We start from the raw sequence: 19,437 nt of genomic DNA on the forward strand, positions 1-19,437 counted from the left end.
CCAAATAACTCCTATACAACTGTATACAATGCTAAGGGCTGTCTCTGAGCCCTCTCTGATGCTAGTGTAGTGTGTTGTGATAGTGGTTATGTTAGACTGCTTCCCTCCTCCTTTAATTACTACCCTTTGTAATTACAAACACCAGACACCAGCTGAGGGAAAATTACAAAACAAGTTTATTAAAGCCTAACATAAACACTGCAACCTAAGTATGTACACCCCCCCGCCCATGGGATTATAAAAAAAGAATTGAACTATATACACATAGCAGAAGGAAAAACACTTTGTATATACAGGAAAAATACTTCAAAAATAACTTAACCCAAATCGATTACTAGTTCTTATCTAGACCTATTTCTGTAAGTCTTACCAACGGCGTCTCAAAGTCCAGTCTTGTAATCCTTACTCTGGGCTTTTCTACACTTGGAACTTACCAAAAAAATTATTGCAGAATAGCTATTCTGGTATAACTCCCCATTCTGGAATAGCTAGCTATTTTGGTAAATTTCCAAGAGTAGACAAGCCCTCAGGCAAAACTTCAATTGAAGTTAGTGGACTTGCTGAGATTTGGATCACACTTGAGATCGTCTTTAGAAGTCTTTTTCAAGATTTTAAAGAAATTTTAATGGTCCCGCTTTCATTTTTCAGAAAGGAGAACTTTGGTTAACTATTAACGGCATTTGACTATTTAAGACGTCCACGTTTTCCCCTATTCACTCTTTACATGGACCATCAATCCTCTTGATATAACTTCCAGCTCCTAATTGAACTTGAGAGCAGTAAGCTGCCACATAAGAGGCATGGAAAGTACTCCAGGCATTGCCACAGATATGCAGGACAGCTCTCTCTCTCAAAGTTCTTCAGCACCCAGCTGGAACACTCCTACACATTTTTTTAAATTATATGTTATATTAAATTAATATATTTAAGGGAAATCAACTCAGCAGCTGAGTCATTTTCATCGAAGTTGAGGATAAGAATTGGTACTCAAGAGTACAGCTCATTAAATTATTGCTGCAAGAGAACAACTTTATCAGAACCTGTGTATTCTGTGAAGAGAGGTTTAAAACCGTTGTCTTGTAAAAATGATGATCCTCCTGTGTATAAAGAAAACTAAATGAGTAATATAAAGCAAATGTCACCTCTATAAATATCTAAACTGGATCCAGTATAAATCTAAGCACTGTTGTTGTTTTTTTTTAAGTCTGACATGTAAGAATACTGTAGTAATCTAAAATTTTAGAAATATAAGAACAGTTGAAACAAACATTCTTATGGAATGCATATTCTACACAGGAATGTGTTTTTCAGAGTTAGTTTGCTCTTCTGGTAACATATGCGTTACTCAGTAATTCTGAACAAGTTAAACTTTTTTTTTAAAAAAGCAGTAAGGACATCAGAAGAGATGTACTTTAGTACATTTAAAGATGAACTTGCCAAAGAGCAGTGTAACCATATAAGTTGGCAGAGCACTTAAGATGGCTTTTCTTTTGTGCAATACTAATTATTGAAACTGCATTCATCTTTATACCTTTGCTGTATTTTTGGTAGAAAATGCAGCCTTAGATCTGGTCACAAGGAGTGGACCTTTGTCACTTATATTCAAGGCCCTGCTTTTTGGTGCGATTCTTCAGTCACAGAATTACCAGTTGGACACGGAATCCTTGAAAGATTACGAGGGAAAAAACAAAGATTTCAAAAGAATGAAAAAAGCCACACTGCACCACTGAAAACCCAAAATGATTCGTCCAATGTCCTACACCCGTGTGCTGAAGGATAGTAGATGCTGGCAAATGCTGTGGCATAGACATGATGGAGACAAGCAAATACTGCGAAGGTCAGGAAGCAATGACAAGGATTGGCTTTACTGCAGTGAGAAGACTCTTGGGAGACTTAGTTGTACTTCATAATGTCCAGTAACCCTCAACAGCAAATTGACCGCACGTAATTAAGAATTAAACAATCAAAAACAGTATTACACATGTCACATTTAAAATGATAAACAACAAAAGATGAAAGGTCTATTTAATTTAAAAGGTACAGACAAAGAGTAAAAATAAACACATGGATAAAGAAAGCAACAAATAAAAGACAGAGCCATGCCCAGGATTCAGGGTTCCATTTGCAGAGGATAAATCCACTAAGAAATTTTTCACAAAGCCCTTTTAATTAAGGTAAAGATGAGTTTTAGGGAGTAGAGTAGGAATTATATTAATAGGTATCTTCTATGCTCTTCTGTTTACCAAGGCCTAGACCCTAGGCACCAATGCAGATAAAATGATATCAACAAATAAACAACCAGCAAAGAATGCACTTAAAAATATCACAGATGCTGTTTTTGACTGGAGAAAACATGCCTCTGTGGCTCTTTATTTGATTATTCTTGACAGTTCTAAGATTGGCTTGGTGAGGCATAAAAACACTCCCACTAATCACAATGGAGCTTAAGCAGTGACACTGTCAGACACCAGAAACGCTGCTTGTTAAAGAAAAAGCTAATATAAACTCCTTGGGTCCGGCTTACAGACAATGTGGTTCAAGCTGCAGTAGCCACATTTGGATATCAAAGGAAAACTCCTGAATGCTAAAACCAACCAGAGTATTGGAAAAAGCAGAGGAGTGCATGAAAGCAGATAGAGCGGTGAAAAGCAACACAAGGGCAGATCAATGAAGAAACATTGAAGATCTAGCAGCTGAAGCTGCTGCTATTATGGATGTCAGGGCTATTTACCAAGTGATTAAAATCCTGTGTGTCAATTTCAGAATAGGACATGGGCCAATAAAAAGCAAAGATGGAAAAATGCTTACAACTAAGGTAGAATAGAAAAATAAATGGGCAAAGCATTCACAGAAGTCCTCAACAGACCAAGGCCGACTTCAGCACCAGACTTCCATTTAAACATGCAAACCTGACCAACGTGACGTTACCATCAGTCCAAGAGAGATGACAGAAGTACAGGCCACAATCAGGAAGCTGAAAAAAATAACAAAGCAGCAGGAGATGATCAAATCACTGCAGAAATGCTAAAAGCATTTGATACTATCACCTTAATGAAACTGACAGAGCTGTCCCATAAAGTTTGGGAGAAAGAGAAGCCTCCTGACGAATGGAAACATGGAATCATTGTCAGAATGTCCAAAAGGGGTGATCTTATTGACTGTAACAACTGGAGAGGAGTTACACTACTCTCTTGCAGGGAAAACCTTCGGTAGTGTGATTCTAAACAGGAAGAAAGAGGCAGTGGATGCAAAGCATAGAAAACAGGCTGGATTCAGGCCCAAGAGATTCTGTGTAGACCAAATATTCAGTTAAGGACCACCACAGAAGAAAGTATAGAATGGCAAGGTCCCCTCAACAATTTCACTGATTTTTTTTTTTCAAAGATAGACCTACATTATGGACTATTCATTCTTCACTCCTATGGAATCCCAGCTAAAGTTGTAATCATCATCAAGGCCATGTACAGAGATGTGAAGTGTTCTGCAAAGGTGGACACCCAGACAACTGAATGGTTCAGTATGGACACTAACGTGAAACAGGGCTGCATTTTATTGCTGCTGCTGTTTGGCACTGCCATAGACTGAATATTGAAGAAGTGTATTAGCAATACTAACACTGGTATAGCGTGGGGGAGTTGACAAATGTCTAGAAGGCCTAGACTTTGCTGATGATATCATGCTGAATGACACCCATGAAAAGTTACTAATAAAGACAGACAACCTTGCAAAGAACAACCTTTGCCTATCTTTGTTAAGTTCTTCTAGTACGGCAGTTCTCAACTGGGGGTCCACGGCCCCCTGGGGTTCCATGAACCCTTTCAGGGGGGCCGTGGAGCCCTAGCACAAACAAACCTAAACCAAACATCTTTGAAACCTAGATTTCAAGCAGTAATATTAGATGGCAAAAATATCAAGAAAGTAAACCCATTCATCTACCTTGGCAGCACCATACTGACCACTACACATCACAAGAAGGAAGTGACATCAAGAATAGGAAAGGCACCCACAGCATTTACTAACCTTAATATGGAAATCAATGAGAGATAGAGCATCAGACCAAAACTGAGAATTTTCAATTCTAATGTAATCTCAGTGCTAACATATGGCTGTGACAGATGGAGATCTACCAATGGTTAGACAGAAAACTAGACACCATTGAAAATAAGTGCCTATGAAAGATTCTGGACAGTGAGAAAGACTTCATTACCAATTAAGAGATCCATGAAATCATCAATCAGCAACTCATTTCCACCAGACTCAGAAGGAAGCCCTGAACATATCTGGGGAATGTACTCTGGATGTCAACACAAAGACTCCACATGAAAACTGTTCAGTGGAAACCAACTGGTGTGAGGAAATAAGGAGTCCAAGAGAAACCTTAAGAAGAACACTTAGCAGAGAGGACAGAGTAGTTTGTCTCAGCACCATAGAGCAGACAGAAGCAGCAGCAAAAGACAGAGGAATTGAAGACCCTAATTTCTGCCCTGTGTGCCAACCCTTGCACAAGAATGTTAAAAAAAACAAAGAAAACAGAACACCACCACACATTGTGGCATAAAAAACAAACCATTTTCACATGGGTCTTGCTACAAACCACAGCAACTGCCTAAAACTGCACTACTGACATGGGAAATAAAGCAGTAGATAAACACTGCATTTATTTTTAAGGAAATGTTTTTCTATTATGCCCTCCTGAATTCTGGCATGGAATAGTAAGAGCTTATTGTGGGCAACCCCAAAGTTTAGGGCCTTGGATCAATCTTCTTTACTAAAACACCCCCATCTTTAGCTTTCACTTAATTTTTTTAGAGTAAATTTATTGCTCATTTATTGTAAACTCTTCAGGGCAGGAACTGATGTGTCTGTACAGTGCTTAACCCAAAAGGGCTCTGATCCTGACTGGGAGTTCTAGGTGCTACTGTAATATTAGTAACTATGATGATGAAAGTCAGACATTTGCTAGCCATGTCTCCTCACAGCTAACGCAATATAACTTCTTACTTAAAATAATCTTAATCCAATCTGACCTACACCATTCATCATATTCCATCTTTTGACCTCTCTTGAGCAGAAGACTGTCACTTCTGTCAAACTACGAGATGTTTGGGGGATGTGGATAGATGACAGCTAGGATCAAACTCATGTTTGTCACATCTGAATGTGAATCCAGGCCTTGGAAAGGGAAAGGCTATGTGCTATCTAGCCTCTAAATCATTGCTCAAGGAAAAAGCCTCCCTCACCTGTCATGGCATTTGCCCAAAGCTTTCCATCTAGTCTGACTGGCAAACAGCTGCTTCTGATTAACACCAGTAATGCTTCAAAAACATTTCACCAAAGAACTGGCCCAGTTGCCATCATATACTCCTCTTACATTGGCCTGGAGTTGGGAGCCTGTGTTTAATAAATTCGTCATGCAATTTTTTTTTTTTTTATACAAGGCTGTGTACAAGGACCACACCTGTGAGTTAAGGTATTTAAAGTAAATTAACTTACAAAAATATGGCTTGAAAGTCTGCTCACAAATGACACTAACATGTTAGCTCTGTATGAGCATTGGAGGAGATCTCCAGAGTACAGTTACGTATCTATTTAGCACACGTTTCTTAAGGCAGGTGCTCTGGAAAAGTATTTCCTCCTAGGAAAAGTCAGTGGTCAATTACAATGATAAATATGATTCCGGATTAGCAAAATTTAACAAGAAATGAGAAACAGCACTGCACAGTGTAGATACATTACCAAATGTCTTCACTTAAAAGAATGAGAAAGTAAGTCCAACAGCTTGGACGATTATGTTCACCTTACCAATAATGTGTGTGTTCACTACCAGGATTGTCTTGTTGGTTCCCATATTGCACAGAGTCAGTACAACTGCTGCAGGAAAATAAACTGAGGTTCTGAATATCCAGTCACAGCAGACCTCAGCAATGTGTCTGAGGAAGGAGACTGATTACCAGTTATAGGCAGCAGCATCTGATGGTCTTCAGTCCCAATGGGAAGAGGAAGTGATAAAGACATCTCAGAAGGCTTCACATCTGCAGACTCTGACAAAGGGCTTTTTTGATTTTGAATGGATTCTTGCTCATTGTAGGAATTATCAACTGTGTTAGAATCAAGGGTAGTTTCAGATCCTCAAAACAAAACAAACAAAATTTATAACACATTCATTCATGAGGAAAAAGTAAAATGCCTGCAATTAATGTAAGGAAAAGTACACTTGTGACAGGAAAAACCATTGAGTGGGTGAGGTAAATTAAGAGATTAACCTTTTTTATCCCTCAAAAAACCTCAACAGTTCCCCACCCTCAAATTATAGAATCATAGAAATGCAGGAGTGGAAGGAAACTCGAGAAGTCATCTAGTCCAGTCTCCCTCTCCCCCAACCCTGGAAGCAGGAACAAGTACACCTAGTTCAGTTCCCTTAAAACGCTTTGTTACAACTATTCTTTTCTAGGGAACAAAGACTGGATAGAGAATTGCTCAAAATTTATCAAGGGTACTCTGTAGCACTGCAAAGCTATCCTTTTAATCCAGCTGGCTGGTAGGCTTAAAAAAAAGAGTTCTTTAAGTGTAAGCATTTGGAGTGTCTGAGAATGACACTGCCTGAAACTCAGCCACCAAGCCAGTCTGAGCTTAGTCTGAGCTTTAAGTATCAAGTCCCTGGTGCCCGTGTCCAGGTCATGATGGCTCGAGAAATGATACATCACAACAGAGCCTCTGTTATCTGGGCCACAGTAGAGTAACAAATCCTTAAGGTCACAGTTTATGGGGAAAATCAACAGGGATTCCTTGAAATATTCTAGCAGTGGGCTGTAGAACAATGGGCATGTCAGGCATCATCTCTTTCAATTAACACAGTGCTAGGAAGAACAGAACTTTTGCAGAAGAAGGTTATTTTTACACAGTCACTTTCTAGAGTACAAGTGCACTTGAAAAATCAGTTTTAATCAGGTCTCAGCTGAAATGGGTGACAGTGGACCGTTCATTAAAAACTTTCACGTCTCCCCCACCCCAAATCCTTGTAGGGCGTTGATTCAGGCCCTGCTGAGGCTGGATAAGGATATTAATTAGTCGTGCCATGCTAATACAATATTATGGTAGCATGCAAGGGCCACACACTAAGCAAAGGTTTGCAGTTCTCCTGTTTATGCTACTTTAACTCCCTTCTCTCTCTGCCACCACTTCTGCTTCTTTCTCACCTCATCGTCCATGTCTCCACATACCCAGCCGGCACCACATTCCAGCTCCCCCAGCCTGGCCCCCCTTTGCTTGGCAGCCTCTATGTCCCTTTCCCAACCTGTCTCTTCACTATTCTTCCAGCTACACTTCCAACAAACCTTCCCCAGCAGCTTACAGCTTGTCTCTCCCTGACACTCCCTTCTGTTATCTTCCTGCTTTACTAGATCCTCCCCACCCATCCTCTACATGCAGTTTCACCAGTCCATGATCCTCAAAGCTGCCACGGCATGTTACTTCTCCTTTCATTCTGCTAGTCTCTCCCCTGCACTGTCTGGGCCAGCCCCCGTGATTTCTTTTTTTATACAACTAGAGGTAAGGGAGTTATGGACTTAATGCACTTAAGTATGGACAGATGTGATCCACTGTAAGAAGGCATGCAGAGCCAGTCTGGAGGGAGGTTGTTTACATTATCATCTTAACTGCCCACATACAACTCCTCCATGCTCAGTACTGTAAGCTATCTGTATACCAAAGTTACTGCCATTCAAACACTTGCATGTAAATCTAGGAAGAACAGGACTAGGTATAAATGAGAAATCTTTTTTAGGATAGAATTCCTAATTGTAAGTGTTGCACCAGCTGTCTATCTGAGCTTGTGTGCCTGTTAATCCAGCTCAGACATGGATTAACTTTGACTATATAAAAAAAACCTGAACAAACTCACCATCTTTAATTATTGCATAAAGGAACATCTGGGCCTACAAAGAATCAGGAAGAGTAATTCCTGGAACTGGTGTGAATCATTCACCTCAAATCTATACCTGTGAGAGCCATCAGATGTGGGGTAGAGCCATACTGAATAGGATTCACAAAATTCTTTTGTGACCCAGATGACTTTCACAGCTGTCTTAGAGCAGAAATCTTTCACAGTTTTATTAGATGAGACCAGATTTTTTAATGTTAATAGTCTTGTCAGCAGCCCCCCACTCCCTATTGACAATAGTGGCTTAACACTGTAGTAGTCACTGCATTTTCTTTTTTAACATCTCCCCAGGACCTTCCATTTTAAAGCCTGCTTTTTCCAATCCTTATCTGAAAGATTTGGGTGCCATTAGAGCAGATATTCTAGGCATTAAACAGACCTCTTTTCTTATCTAATTTTATGTTACATTTAAAAACACTAAAGCAGAATTGTTATTCTTTGACCCCAAAAATTCATTTTTACAAGACTAATACTTACCTGTGTGAACTTTTGTTTTGTGCTTTTTTAAATTTTTTATATCGGTGTAAGAATTTCCACACAGTTCACAGATAAATGGCCTTTCACCTGAAAAATGGTTTGACAGTTAGAATTGCAGAACAGAGAAAAACTATTTCTTAAGCTGTCTATAGGACAAAAGGCAAAATAACTGCAATGAAAATTACTTTAACAGCTTTATGACCTAAACCCATCTAAAAACAGTATCCAGAAGGAAAACATTCAAAAAAAGATAAGATGAAAATGGTGACTACAGGACTGACTGCTTCATTTGAAGCAGATCAGACACCCAACTTGTCTTTGTACTAATGTTTATCTGAAAATTAATACTACAACGTGAATATTTTCTTTAATATTTAAATAATTCCCATGTTACTCTATATTACAATGCTTTACAAATAGACCACACTTTATAATCCAAGGAATGGATAAAAAAGTATAATCTCTATTTTACAGTTGAGAAAACAGAGACACCAAGAGGTTAAAGTGACATGCTGACTCGCACAGAGAAAGTTTAGCATCGGAGTTCCTGATTCCCTACTCTGCTGAAGTCTTGTTATTTTAGATTTACAACAACAATTTAGATTTATTTAAAGAAAAACTATCTAATCAATTTTTAAATGAGTTAACACAGATACAGTGTGTCCTCTTAATTTGTCTCAATTATAGCATAGTACATAATTTTAAATGCAAAAGATCATACTGAAAAAAATTTACAACACAGGAAGTGGCCTATCCAGAAACTGACCTGTATGAGACCGAAAATGTTTGTTGAGCTCTCCTGAGGAAATAAAACTTTTGCCACAAATACCACATATATATGGTTTCTCTCCTGAAGGGTACACAAGGCGGTTAGTATTTCAATATACAGATGTGTATGTAAAATGCATATTAAACAGAGTCAGTGTACAATGGTGTGAAGAGCTCCCCAAACCCCAATAAAAATTCAGATTTGCACCACTAAGCAACCCTCAAGGAAAAGCCCAAGGAAAGAGCCAACACAACTCTGGTCCTTTCTCCTATACAGAGTCCATACCCACTAATGCAGACTCCATTACTCCACTCCCTCCCCAAATCCTGCTCTTTAGACTCCATTATCACTAATTGCTCCCTTCACCTCTTCCGCTGCAGCCAACCCTCTCCAAGATGGATCCCCAATTTACACCAGCTCACTCAGCAGCCCACTTATCCTCACCTGTATGTTTTCGTGAATGAGTGATAAGAGAACTGGATACTGCAAATGCTTTTCCACATGTATCACACACATACGGCTTTTCTCCTGTATGGCGACGAACATGGTACGTCAGCGTACTGGCCTGAGCAAACCTCTGCCCACACCTATCACACACGTAAGGCTTCTCACCACTGTGCTTCCTAGTAAGAAACACACACCTTAGAGAATCCCACACAAGGGAGAAGAGGACACAAGATGAAAGGAACTTTGTGTTACACCAGTTAATATCTTATATCTGGCCTCACTATGGTGATATTTTGTGGCCTAACAGGAGTAAGATTAAAGTCTAGTTTTCAGATGGAAGTTTCTCACCCTCAGGGACTGCTCCAATTCCCAAAGTCAATGGAAAGAGTCCCACTGACCTCAGTGGCTGTTGGATCAGGCTAAGGGCATTGCACAGGCAATAGGTCAACCCTGAGAAGTAAGCAAGACTTGTGTCACTCTAGTATGAAAGCTGACTACCAACAACGCTGACAGCTACTGCAGAGAGACACATTGTACTCTCCCCTGCCAGAGAATATAAATGGACTCATCCCTTCACCAAAACAACAATGGCAGAGTAGTTCTCTTCTCTCAGTATGGTTAGAAAGGGAAGAAATTACCAAATGCAACAGGGGTGCTAGGATGAATGTTCCCACATGGACTGCTGTTCCAAATCACTACCTTGGGTGGAAGAAGCAGGCCGAGTACATACATTAGTCTGCAATGAAGACCTGGAGCTGAAAGTAGGGAAGGACTGGGAATGACAAAAACAAGTACAACATTTATTTAGGCCTGATCCTGCAAGTGCACACACACACTGAACTTCCTGAGCAAGTAGTTGTTTAAGTCAACTATTCTCATACATGAAACTAAGCTTGTGCATAAGTGTTTGCAGGATCAGGGCTTTAGTTAGTACTTTCACTCACCTGGCATGGATCTTCAGATTGCTTGAAGTTGCAAACTGCAGATTACATACATCACATTTATATGGTTTCTCTTCTCCATGATGCATACGACTGTGGAAAACTAGCTGGCATTTCTGGGCAAAGCCTTTGTCGCACAATTCACATTTATATGGCTTCTCCCCTGGGAAAGAGATAAACTGTTACCTTTCCACTGTCTTGGTGTCTATGTAAGAAAGCCTTCAGTTAAGTTAGTTGACCCAAACTCAGGAGTTGACCCTAGTACTTCTTGTTTAGTGATGCCACATAGCACCCAACAATCAAGCAGTTGAGCCTGCACATTATCAGAACTGCAGCAGATAATTTTTTTAAAGCATCACCATTTGAAAATTCTCCGGTAATTAACTATTAGTTTTAATAAAATCTATTCTTCACAATTAATACTAGCACTGCATTGTCAGTAGGCACAGAATCGTTTTAACTTATGCAAAATCCTAGATATTAGAGCTGGAGAAGACCTATTAAGTCGTCTGGTCTGTCCAACTAGTATGTTCTTCTGCTCTTGCTAATATTTCTGCTGCAGCATGCTAACAGCGGTTCCCTGACCATCCACTATTTTTTAATAGATATTATGGTATTCTCTAATAAATATGTGCTAAGTACTATTCCTAGGTCTCATGTGACTGTATCGTAGGAGAACATGAGTTTATATTACTATAGTAGTGCAGAATCTGTTAGTAGGCAGAGGTTTCAGAGATCCTCAAATTTAATACATAATGCCATAGATCAAGGCTTGACAAAAAAATAAATTACCAGACACCTGCTCTCTAGAGGACTAAATCTGCCATCGAGTGGCTGATGCAAATGATAAGGTTTCCCACCCGTCCATGCGAAGTCCAGGTGCAAGAACCAGAAAAGGGAAATGCACTGCTGATGTTTCTACCAAAAACACTGTCCTTGGACCCTTCTCAGGGGCTCCAATTTTCATATTTGACTCTGGCTAGTCAGCATCTGGTAGATTTGAAGCCTTCCCCCTTGACTACTGGAAGGGAAAGGAGTTCTTCATCTGCCCATCCTTACACCCTCTTATTTCCTCCTACTCTAACTCCTTCCTGAGATTCCTGGAAATAGCTCCACTGCTTGAATCTGCCCAAACGGGAGCATAATGAAAGTGACATCATTTCTGGATGTCCTAGAGTCCTGAATAACAGCAGTAAAAGGCACCTGTGTGTAGACAATTTTACTCTGTCACCTACTGAGAAGGCTATGAGCAGCAGCAGCAAAAGCACTGGGGCTCTCTGCAGACAGCATCAATTCACATTTGGAAAGTTATTCTCATAACCATGTGCTATAAACTTTTTGTAATTAAATTAAAGCTCAGATTTTGTAATAATGTATGGCTTAGCCATGCACTATAACAAAATATCATTGTCGAAGTTTCCTACTTGCCACCGGAGATTGGATTTTTCAACCCGAGATGTTATCAAACTCATTCTGGTACATCAAGACTTGACAGACATAAATAGCTGCACAAATTACTATATTGTGTACATGATGGAAATCTGAAAGACAGTGAACTAATAAATTATAAATGCCATTAATATGACATAGCTTGAAAGGATAGTCTGATCTCTTGTATATCAGTCAGACATTTTCTGCATTGCACTCCACTTATTTACCTTACAAGGATAAAGGACTGAATCAGATCTGCTGGGACTTCAGGAAGTCACGGTATTCCCTACAGGGTGCTTTAACTGCAATGCTATCCTTTCTAGCTCTACTATTTTTCTAGACACATTCATAGTTTCTATTTTAAAATATTACAGACTGGTGGAATGCAATTAGCACTGACCAGCAGTAACCATCCAAATATACAGAACATCAGCATGAAGATTTGAAGCTTCTGAAACAACATATTAGAAGAAAATAGGGCTCCTTTCTAGTTATTCTTCCCCATGCTATCATTAAAAACAAAAGAAGCCCTTATAAACAAGACGACAGCTTACCTGTGTGCGTTCTGACATGTGTTTTCAGCTGATTACACTGTGTAAATGCTTTCCCGCAGAGTTGACACACATAAGGCTTTACTCCTTTGTGTATTCTCATGTGTCGTCGTAGACTACTGGCTTCTGAAAATATTTTCCCGCAAGTGTTGCATACTGGCTTGGCCTTGGAGTATTTCTGATCTAGTTCTTCTCCGGCGCTCTCCAGTTGGTAAGAGTTCTTTTCACTAGCTATATTAGACATACTGTGTTCTTTCAATGCACAGTTCTGCTGTGGCTTCCCCCGTTTTTGTTTCACTGTAATAGTCTGAATCAAAACATCTTGTGCTGCAAAAGTTTCACTTTCCACCACAGACGCTAGCTGTAGTTCTGAGTTATCGCTGCCTTGGGCAGCTTGTTCCGTTATCTGTGTGGCCAGTTTATTTGCATCTAAAAACATATCGACTGATGAGTTCTCAATTATGTCATTCTGATATTGCACTGGTTTATTCTTCATGTTTTTCTGAGAGTTAAAAGTCTTTTTTCGCTTCCTGGTCTGAGCAGATTTCTTTTCTAAACCCACTTTTTTTGCTTGTGGCTGAACTGAGTCTGCAGAAGGGGCATCTGATTTCTCTCTATTATTGTAATCTCGAAGAGTGAGGAGGCAAGTTTGTTGGTTCAGTTCAATGTTTCCCGTAATACTAGAAATCTCTGTAGAGGAGGGATTAGCAATAAAAGCAAAGTCTTCCATTTTTATTTTACATTTAGTGACCACCTCCTCCACTTTGAGATAGTCAGCAGCCTGGTGAATTTCTTTAACATTCCAACTGCAAGGAAACAAGGCTAAATGACAATATTCTGGACAAAGAAAACCTGTGTCACTGAGAATCTATATAAATAAATACTAAGACTTTTACAGGTTTCAGAGTAGCAGCCATGTTAGTCTGTATTCGCAAAAAGAGACTAAGACTTTTTTTTTTTTTAAGACTTTTACATGGCTGTTCTCTTATTTAAAAATAGTTTCATGGTTAAAAATTATAACTGTCAGGAGAATCTAACAAAATCTAACTTTATATCTTTGATATTTTGAGATTATTTAACACTGATATATGATAGGAGACATATAAGCTGACAAAAATAATAATTCTATAGTGGTTTCATTCAAGAATCTCAAAGCATTTCACAGACAATGAATAAAACCTCAACACCTCTGTGAAGTATGTATTAACCCCGTTTTACAGACAGAATTGTTTTCAAATGGTCATTACTGTGGATCAGTGGCAAAGACAGGAGTAAAACCCAGGAAGTATAGCTTTAGGACACTATACTTTTGTTATACCTGAACAGAGGTCAACCTATAATGATTTAAAAAAAAAAACCTTCTAAAAATATGTGTTATACAGTATTCTAACAAATAATTATCTCTGGAGCTTACAATGCTTGGAAACAAAATCAGTGGTAAACAAAGTGATTTTATTATGGTAATAGGTTCCCCAAAGGACAGATTTTAAATAACAAAGCTATTCTCCATCAACACAATATATAAAGCAATTACTTTCAGTACAATAAAATGATTAAGAATGATACAGATCACTTTGGTCTAAGCTTATATGGATTCAGTATAAATGCAAAAGGGAAAAAATTATGATTAAAAAAAAGAAAAGTAGTAAAGTGCAGAAAGTCAGCCCAAGTTTTGATATTCTGAATATTCCTTCATGTGAAATAATATCCAATACTAAAGTGAGTAAAACAGAATTTACCACAAGTGTTCTTTCACCCCCTTTTTTCTTTTCTCCTTCCCATTCTCCTTTCTTGTCTTATCTGTCTTTCTTTCCTGCCTTTCTTCTTGTCCATCTATTTTCTCCTCCTCTTCCACTCTCTTTACCTCTCTTCATTAAGGGCAAGGCCGGCCGTTACAGAAGCATTCTAAGGATGCTGCAGTGGTTTGTAAAAGCACTTTCTTAAAGAAAAACTGCAGTAATTGGTTTTAATAGCTTAGAAAGATAAATATTAACTACAGAATAGTATCTTGAACACAAACCCCGAAGTTAGTTCAGCATTAGGGTTGCACAGTTCAAATCATAACAAGCTAGGAAATACAAAACTAAGGTTCCATCTATTGCATTAACTTGTCCACACTGCTGATGGAACATTAAATTTTATTATATATAAGGTACATGATTTTACCACAAAAATATATATCTTAAAGATACACAAAGAATAGAAAATACCGTGGAAACTATTAAAAACTAGACATTTATCATGGTACATGAGCTATATCCTGGTCTAATAGGGACTACCAAAAATACAACGGTATAAAAAGTAAATACAGTGGTGCTGTAAAAAATCCACATTTTTAATAACGCCCACTGTACTACATATGTACAGTGTGGCAGAACTAATGATGCTCTTACATTGTCTGACTTTTTGTCATTTTATTTGTGCAACCAAGATGCTGTACTGACAGTTTCACATTCAATTTCTGCCAGAGTGGATCCAATTGCAGGATCAGAGCCTAAATAACTAAAACCTGCTATTTTTGGTACTCAGAGGTAGTGATTAGAATACCTTGTATTATATAAATTTTCCTCTCAAGCACTGATTGCAGAGTGAAGTTGTCTGTGGCTCCAATCTTTTAACTACTTCTGCATGGAAGCAATTGTTTTCTTACCCCACACAAACAAGAAAAACTGACTACACACAAAGTGATGTAAAGTGCACAAAGTTAATAACGAAAAAGATGGAGAAATATTTGTTCTCTAACCACTTTTGGGTACAGTAATAAGACGTGTTACTTGTAACAGTAACAGGTAAAACAAATTCATACAGAAGTCTAATTTTTGAATTGATGGTGTCCCTAAACTATCTATCACAAGGTGAATAGTCCCTTTAAGAGGAAATGGATCCAGTTCACCTGTGACTAGTTAGCTGCCTCCCAACAGGACCTGACAGAAGGCACCTTGCCTCTATACAGACCATGGCAACAGTTGAGAAAAGGGAGCATGTAAGAGTTACTAGGAGAGTGCTACATAAGACAGTGATAGTTGGGAGCTTCTTGTGAAGAGAAAGAAATGCAGAAAACTGTTGGGAGAGTGAAGCAGATGGGAGCTATTGGAAAGAACTAGTCAGATGAGGAAACCCTGAGAAATAGAAGCCTCAAGGTAAAGGGGAAGAACTAGCTCAGTCAGCGTAGGCCAATCCCATGAACTAGAGAACTGATTCTAGAGGGAGGTTCCCATAAGAAGGGGTAGGACTTGCAAGAAAGGAGCCTGGGGAATGAAATACTGTGGAGAGTCCTCCAGAGATGTGGCAGCCTGGGCATAGGAATTAGAGAAGAGGGACTGTTTACTCTTGGGTGGGCAGCCAAGTGTGGAGCTGGAGGATTGCTGTATTTCAACCTGCCTTATTTTGGGGTTTTTGAGAACTGTATTTCTCAGAGGGACTTGCTGAAGGTTGGAATTCTATTAATAAGTTATACCTAGAAGCAGAGCTTCACTTGGACATAGGAAAGGAATGTTGTCCTTCTGGGTGAGGAAAGGTGACCTTCAGGGTGATCCATGGAGGAAAAGATGGGCAACTCACTCAGCCCCAGAGATTGTAGGAGAAATTGAGGGAGGACTAGCCCTGACCCATCATGGTTGCTTACATCTGGTGAGCCCTGTTACATCTTCTCTCAAACTTTGGTATTTGCCTTTCCTGCTTATGCAGCTAGGTCTGGTCTATGTATATAAGGAAAAATGGGCTCCTGTACAACCAACATTACTGTGGGGGTTATCCTTCTCCTCCCAGAAATTAAGTAGGATATATTTTTAATCTCAATCCAGAGAGCCAGAGTCACAAATATGAAAACTCCTACCAGCAAGTCATTTGACCAAATATAGTTTGAAGATTTATATAGACACTATGGAAAGTTGATTGTAGTTAGAGAACATATGCCTCTTAATATGGATGTGAATTGTCTGAATTGTCACAGACACACTCTAAATGGCATCTGGATGGCTTACACAAATTAAGTTTTATTTTTTTAAAAATATATATATATATATATACACACACACCTAATATAACACGTGAGATCAGGGTAGCCAAGGTGAGTCTGGTATGCACATAGAAAAAGGCTTTGGTGTAGAAATTAAGTAGATGACTGGGAGAAGAGACAGAGAACTACAGCAACTCAATCTGAAAAATAATTAGGTGACAGCAATTGTATAGCCTAATAATGGGTTTAGATACCTTAGCAAGAGAAAATAGGAAACAAATTTCAGGTCTAGACACTATCACACACTTTGAATAGAAAATAATAATAGTGTTCCTTTTGGTTCATATGTAGTATTATACATGCATTTTAAAAGCCATGTAGACAGCTGACCTTTATTCTTTGGTATGTACTGTATCTGAAATTAAACGTGTTCTTCCATAATTTATGGCAAAGAAATCAGTACTGAATCTCTTTAACTCAACCTTTATTTAAAAAAAAAAAAAAAAAAAAAAGTATGTTACCTGTCAAGGTTTAAGTTTCCTGTGTATATAAACTCCAGGAGTTTCTGAAATCCATCAGCCTTCACTTGAGTCTGATCCAAAACCACATTATTGTCAGAGGCATCCCTGTAAAATGCACCAAAGTACTCGCTGAAGGAGGCAAGCACATTTCTGTGAGCTTTGAACTGGAATTCACCAATAACTACCGTGCAGTCACAAAGGAAGCCTGCCTCTCGCTGCTTGTTCAGCCTCTCTAGAAGGTGCTCACAGTGATGGGAATACTGCATTTTGGTAGGGGGATGGAGTGTCTTGGCCTAAAGAAGCAAAGAAACTTGTTAACGTACTGTGTTTTGAAAGACATGAAATTACAGTTGTAAAGTGGGACACTGTCCAATACTGTTCCCATGATCATTGCAGTGCAACTCACTTTAATATAGTGTCCTTTGAGCAAAATATAAAAAACAGCGAGAAACAGAGCACTGGATCCCTCTCAGTGTGGGACCGGTTAGTCTTAATGCATATAGAGACAAGGTGTGGGAGGGAAAAGGACACATTGTGCATGTGGGGACACATTTTCCCCTGCCCCCAAAATCTGAATACTAGGTGAATCGTTCATTGGTCCAAGTCTATCAGCCTGATGCTTTTATAGAAATGGTCCTGTAAAATGAATGTTAAAGTTTCTAATCAGTGGAGTATCTCCTGACAGAAACAGATTTTTTCCATTGAACAGATCATGGGAGCAGTTACTAGGAAACTACTGAGTTCTCGTGCAACTGTGTGGCAGTTGGCAAGATGCAACCTCTTTGTGCATAACTTTCTCTAGGTATACAAGGGGGATAATGTTTACTTACAGCCATGTCACAGGAGTGCTGTGAAGATCAGGGATCCTATCAACCTTTTTTTTTTTAATCACTTTCCCTGGCTATACCCGAGTGCCCTGGCTAGGCACTCTTCGTACTTGGCTGTCAGTAGCCACTGTCTGTGTGGGTCATTAACACAGCAACGAGAGAGAGGGGGGAAACATCTGTATAAAGCCAGCACATTTGCCAGGTGGGCTGGGCAGCACCTCGCCCTGGGCTGCACTAGGCACGCCTGCCTCGACCCAGCGGCAGGGAATGAGAGTAAAGTGCCCAGCGTAGACAGAGGCCCAGGGCTGCTGCTGTTTGTTTCTATGGCAGCGTGTCAGAGGCACCTACCCCCGCTCCTCAGTTAGCTGCCTGGGGCGGTTCCTTTGCCCAATCCCCGTCCCCACAGTTACTTGGTTCGGTCCGGTTCCCCCCCCGTTCTCCCGCCAGATGGTTTTGTCGCATCCCCAATTCTCCCATCACGTCAGCCCCCGCCCGACTCCGAGCCGGCTGGCTCGGCCCAGTCAGTCCCCTCCGAGGAGCGGCTAACGCGGCTCTGTCTACACCCACGTATACCCCGGGGGTGGTTGGTTCCGTCCCGTCTGCCGCTGCCACCACCCCTCCGGAGCTGGGCGATTTAGTCCCGTCCGCTCCCACAGCCCCCCAAGACTGTTCGATTCGGTCCCGCCTGCCCAATCCCCAAGCGGCGGAGCCAGCTGAGTGAGGCCCAGCTCGGGTGGGGGAAAACTGTACACACACCTGAGGAAGGGGAAACCGAGTCCGTTCCCCTCAGGCCGCCATTTTATGATGACAGCACACGCACCGCTTGTCCGTTTCCGGAATATCACTTCCGGTCCCAGCCTGGGAGGTCTCTGCCCCCATCCACATTGGAGCCAACCAGGCTCCACGTTACGTCGCTAACAGGACCTGCCTCCCACAGTGGCACGGCGTCATCCTCCGGTCTCGGTCTTGTGGGGCTGCGGGGGACGGTGGAACAGAGGCGGTGGGCAGGGCGTGGACAACAATTCCCATCGTGCACTGCAGCACCGCGAGCGGGAGCCCCGATTCAGCGTGGAGCAGTGCACGATGGGAGATGTAGTCCCGGTAAGGCTGCCCCTCTACTCAGTGCGGGTGGCGGGTCATGTGGCTGCCAGAAATAGGCCTCCAACGCCGAGGTCTGGCAGCTCGTGTTACAAAGTCTGGGCCGCTCTTTCCCGTGAGTCCCACGTGTGATTTACAGAGGGGTAGGGGCCCAAGCTGCGGATGACCTTGACTAGGTGGGATAGTTTACCAGTTACACAATATAGCCATACTGGTATAGCCCCCTGCAGGGATACTCTTATTCTGTTGTCCCAGTGGCTTTTTCAGGTTAGCTTAAACTTCTTCCCAAGCAACACAGAAAAGTGGCTGTCTGTAAGTTATGTAACACATTTTTGGGTTGTTGTTGTTTTTTCCAAGACCCACCTATCCCCTTGTACCACTGAAACAAACACTGCGTCAGGCAAAGTTAAGGGCCTGCCTAGCCTACCCGCCTCCTCTCCAGTGCATTACATAATTTATCAGCAGCCCCAAAATGGCA

General features: G+C 40.5%; 3 protein-coding genes across 7 annotated transcripts in view; 1 reads left to right on the forward strand and 2 right to left on the reverse strand.

The window, feature by feature from the left end:
* LRRC34 (leucine rich repeat containing 34) overlaps positions 1 to 9,282 on the forward strand; it is a 36,375-nt gene extending 27,093 nt beyond the window's left edge. The window contains exon 12 of the mRNA XM_073359423.1: positions 8,891 to 9,282. The gene's annotated coding sequence lies outside the window, so the exon portion shown is untranslated. The remainder of the gene's footprint in view (positions 1 to 8,890) is intronic.
* GPR160 (G protein-coupled receptor 160) overlaps positions 1 to 19,437 on the reverse strand; it is a 660,951-nt gene that overhangs the window by 217,536 nt on the left and 423,978 nt on the right. The window lies entirely within an intron of this gene.
* Positions 154 to 18,805, reverse strand: MYNN (myoneurin). 5 transcript variants are annotated; one of them, XR_012160736.1, is made up of 9 exons: positions 18,618 to 18,805; positions 17,035 to 17,327; positions 12,559 to 13,361; positions 10,577 to 10,736; positions 9,630 to 9,808; positions 9,183 to 9,266; positions 8,417 to 8,503; positions 5,803 to 6,128; positions 154 to 1,097 (listed from the first exon to the last, which is right to left on the reverse strand). XR_012160736.1 is itself a non-coding variant. In XM_073359419.1 (8 exons), exons 2-8 carry the CDS (start codon positions 17,298 to 17,300, stop codon positions 5,860 to 5,862), a joined length of 1,848 nt encoding a protein of 615 aa, XP_073215520.1. In that variant the 5' UTR covers positions 17,301 to 17,327; positions 18,618 to 18,805; the 3' UTR covers positions 154 to 5,859. The 5 variants fall into 5 exon arrangements, 3 of the variants coding, with proteins under 3 accessions (XP_073215520.1, XP_073215522.1, XP_073215521.1); XR_012160735.1 differs by having other exon boundaries at positions 1,532 to 6,128; XM_073359419.1 differs by having other exon boundaries at positions 154 to 6,128.

This window comes from Lepidochelys kempii, chromosome 9, assembly GCF_965140265.1.
Source record: "Lepidochelys kempii isolate rLepKem1 chromosome 9, rLepKem1.hap2, whole genome shotgun sequence".
NCBI classification, from domain to species: Eukaryota; Metazoa; Chordata; order Testudines; family Cheloniidae; genus Lepidochelys; species Lepidochelys kempii.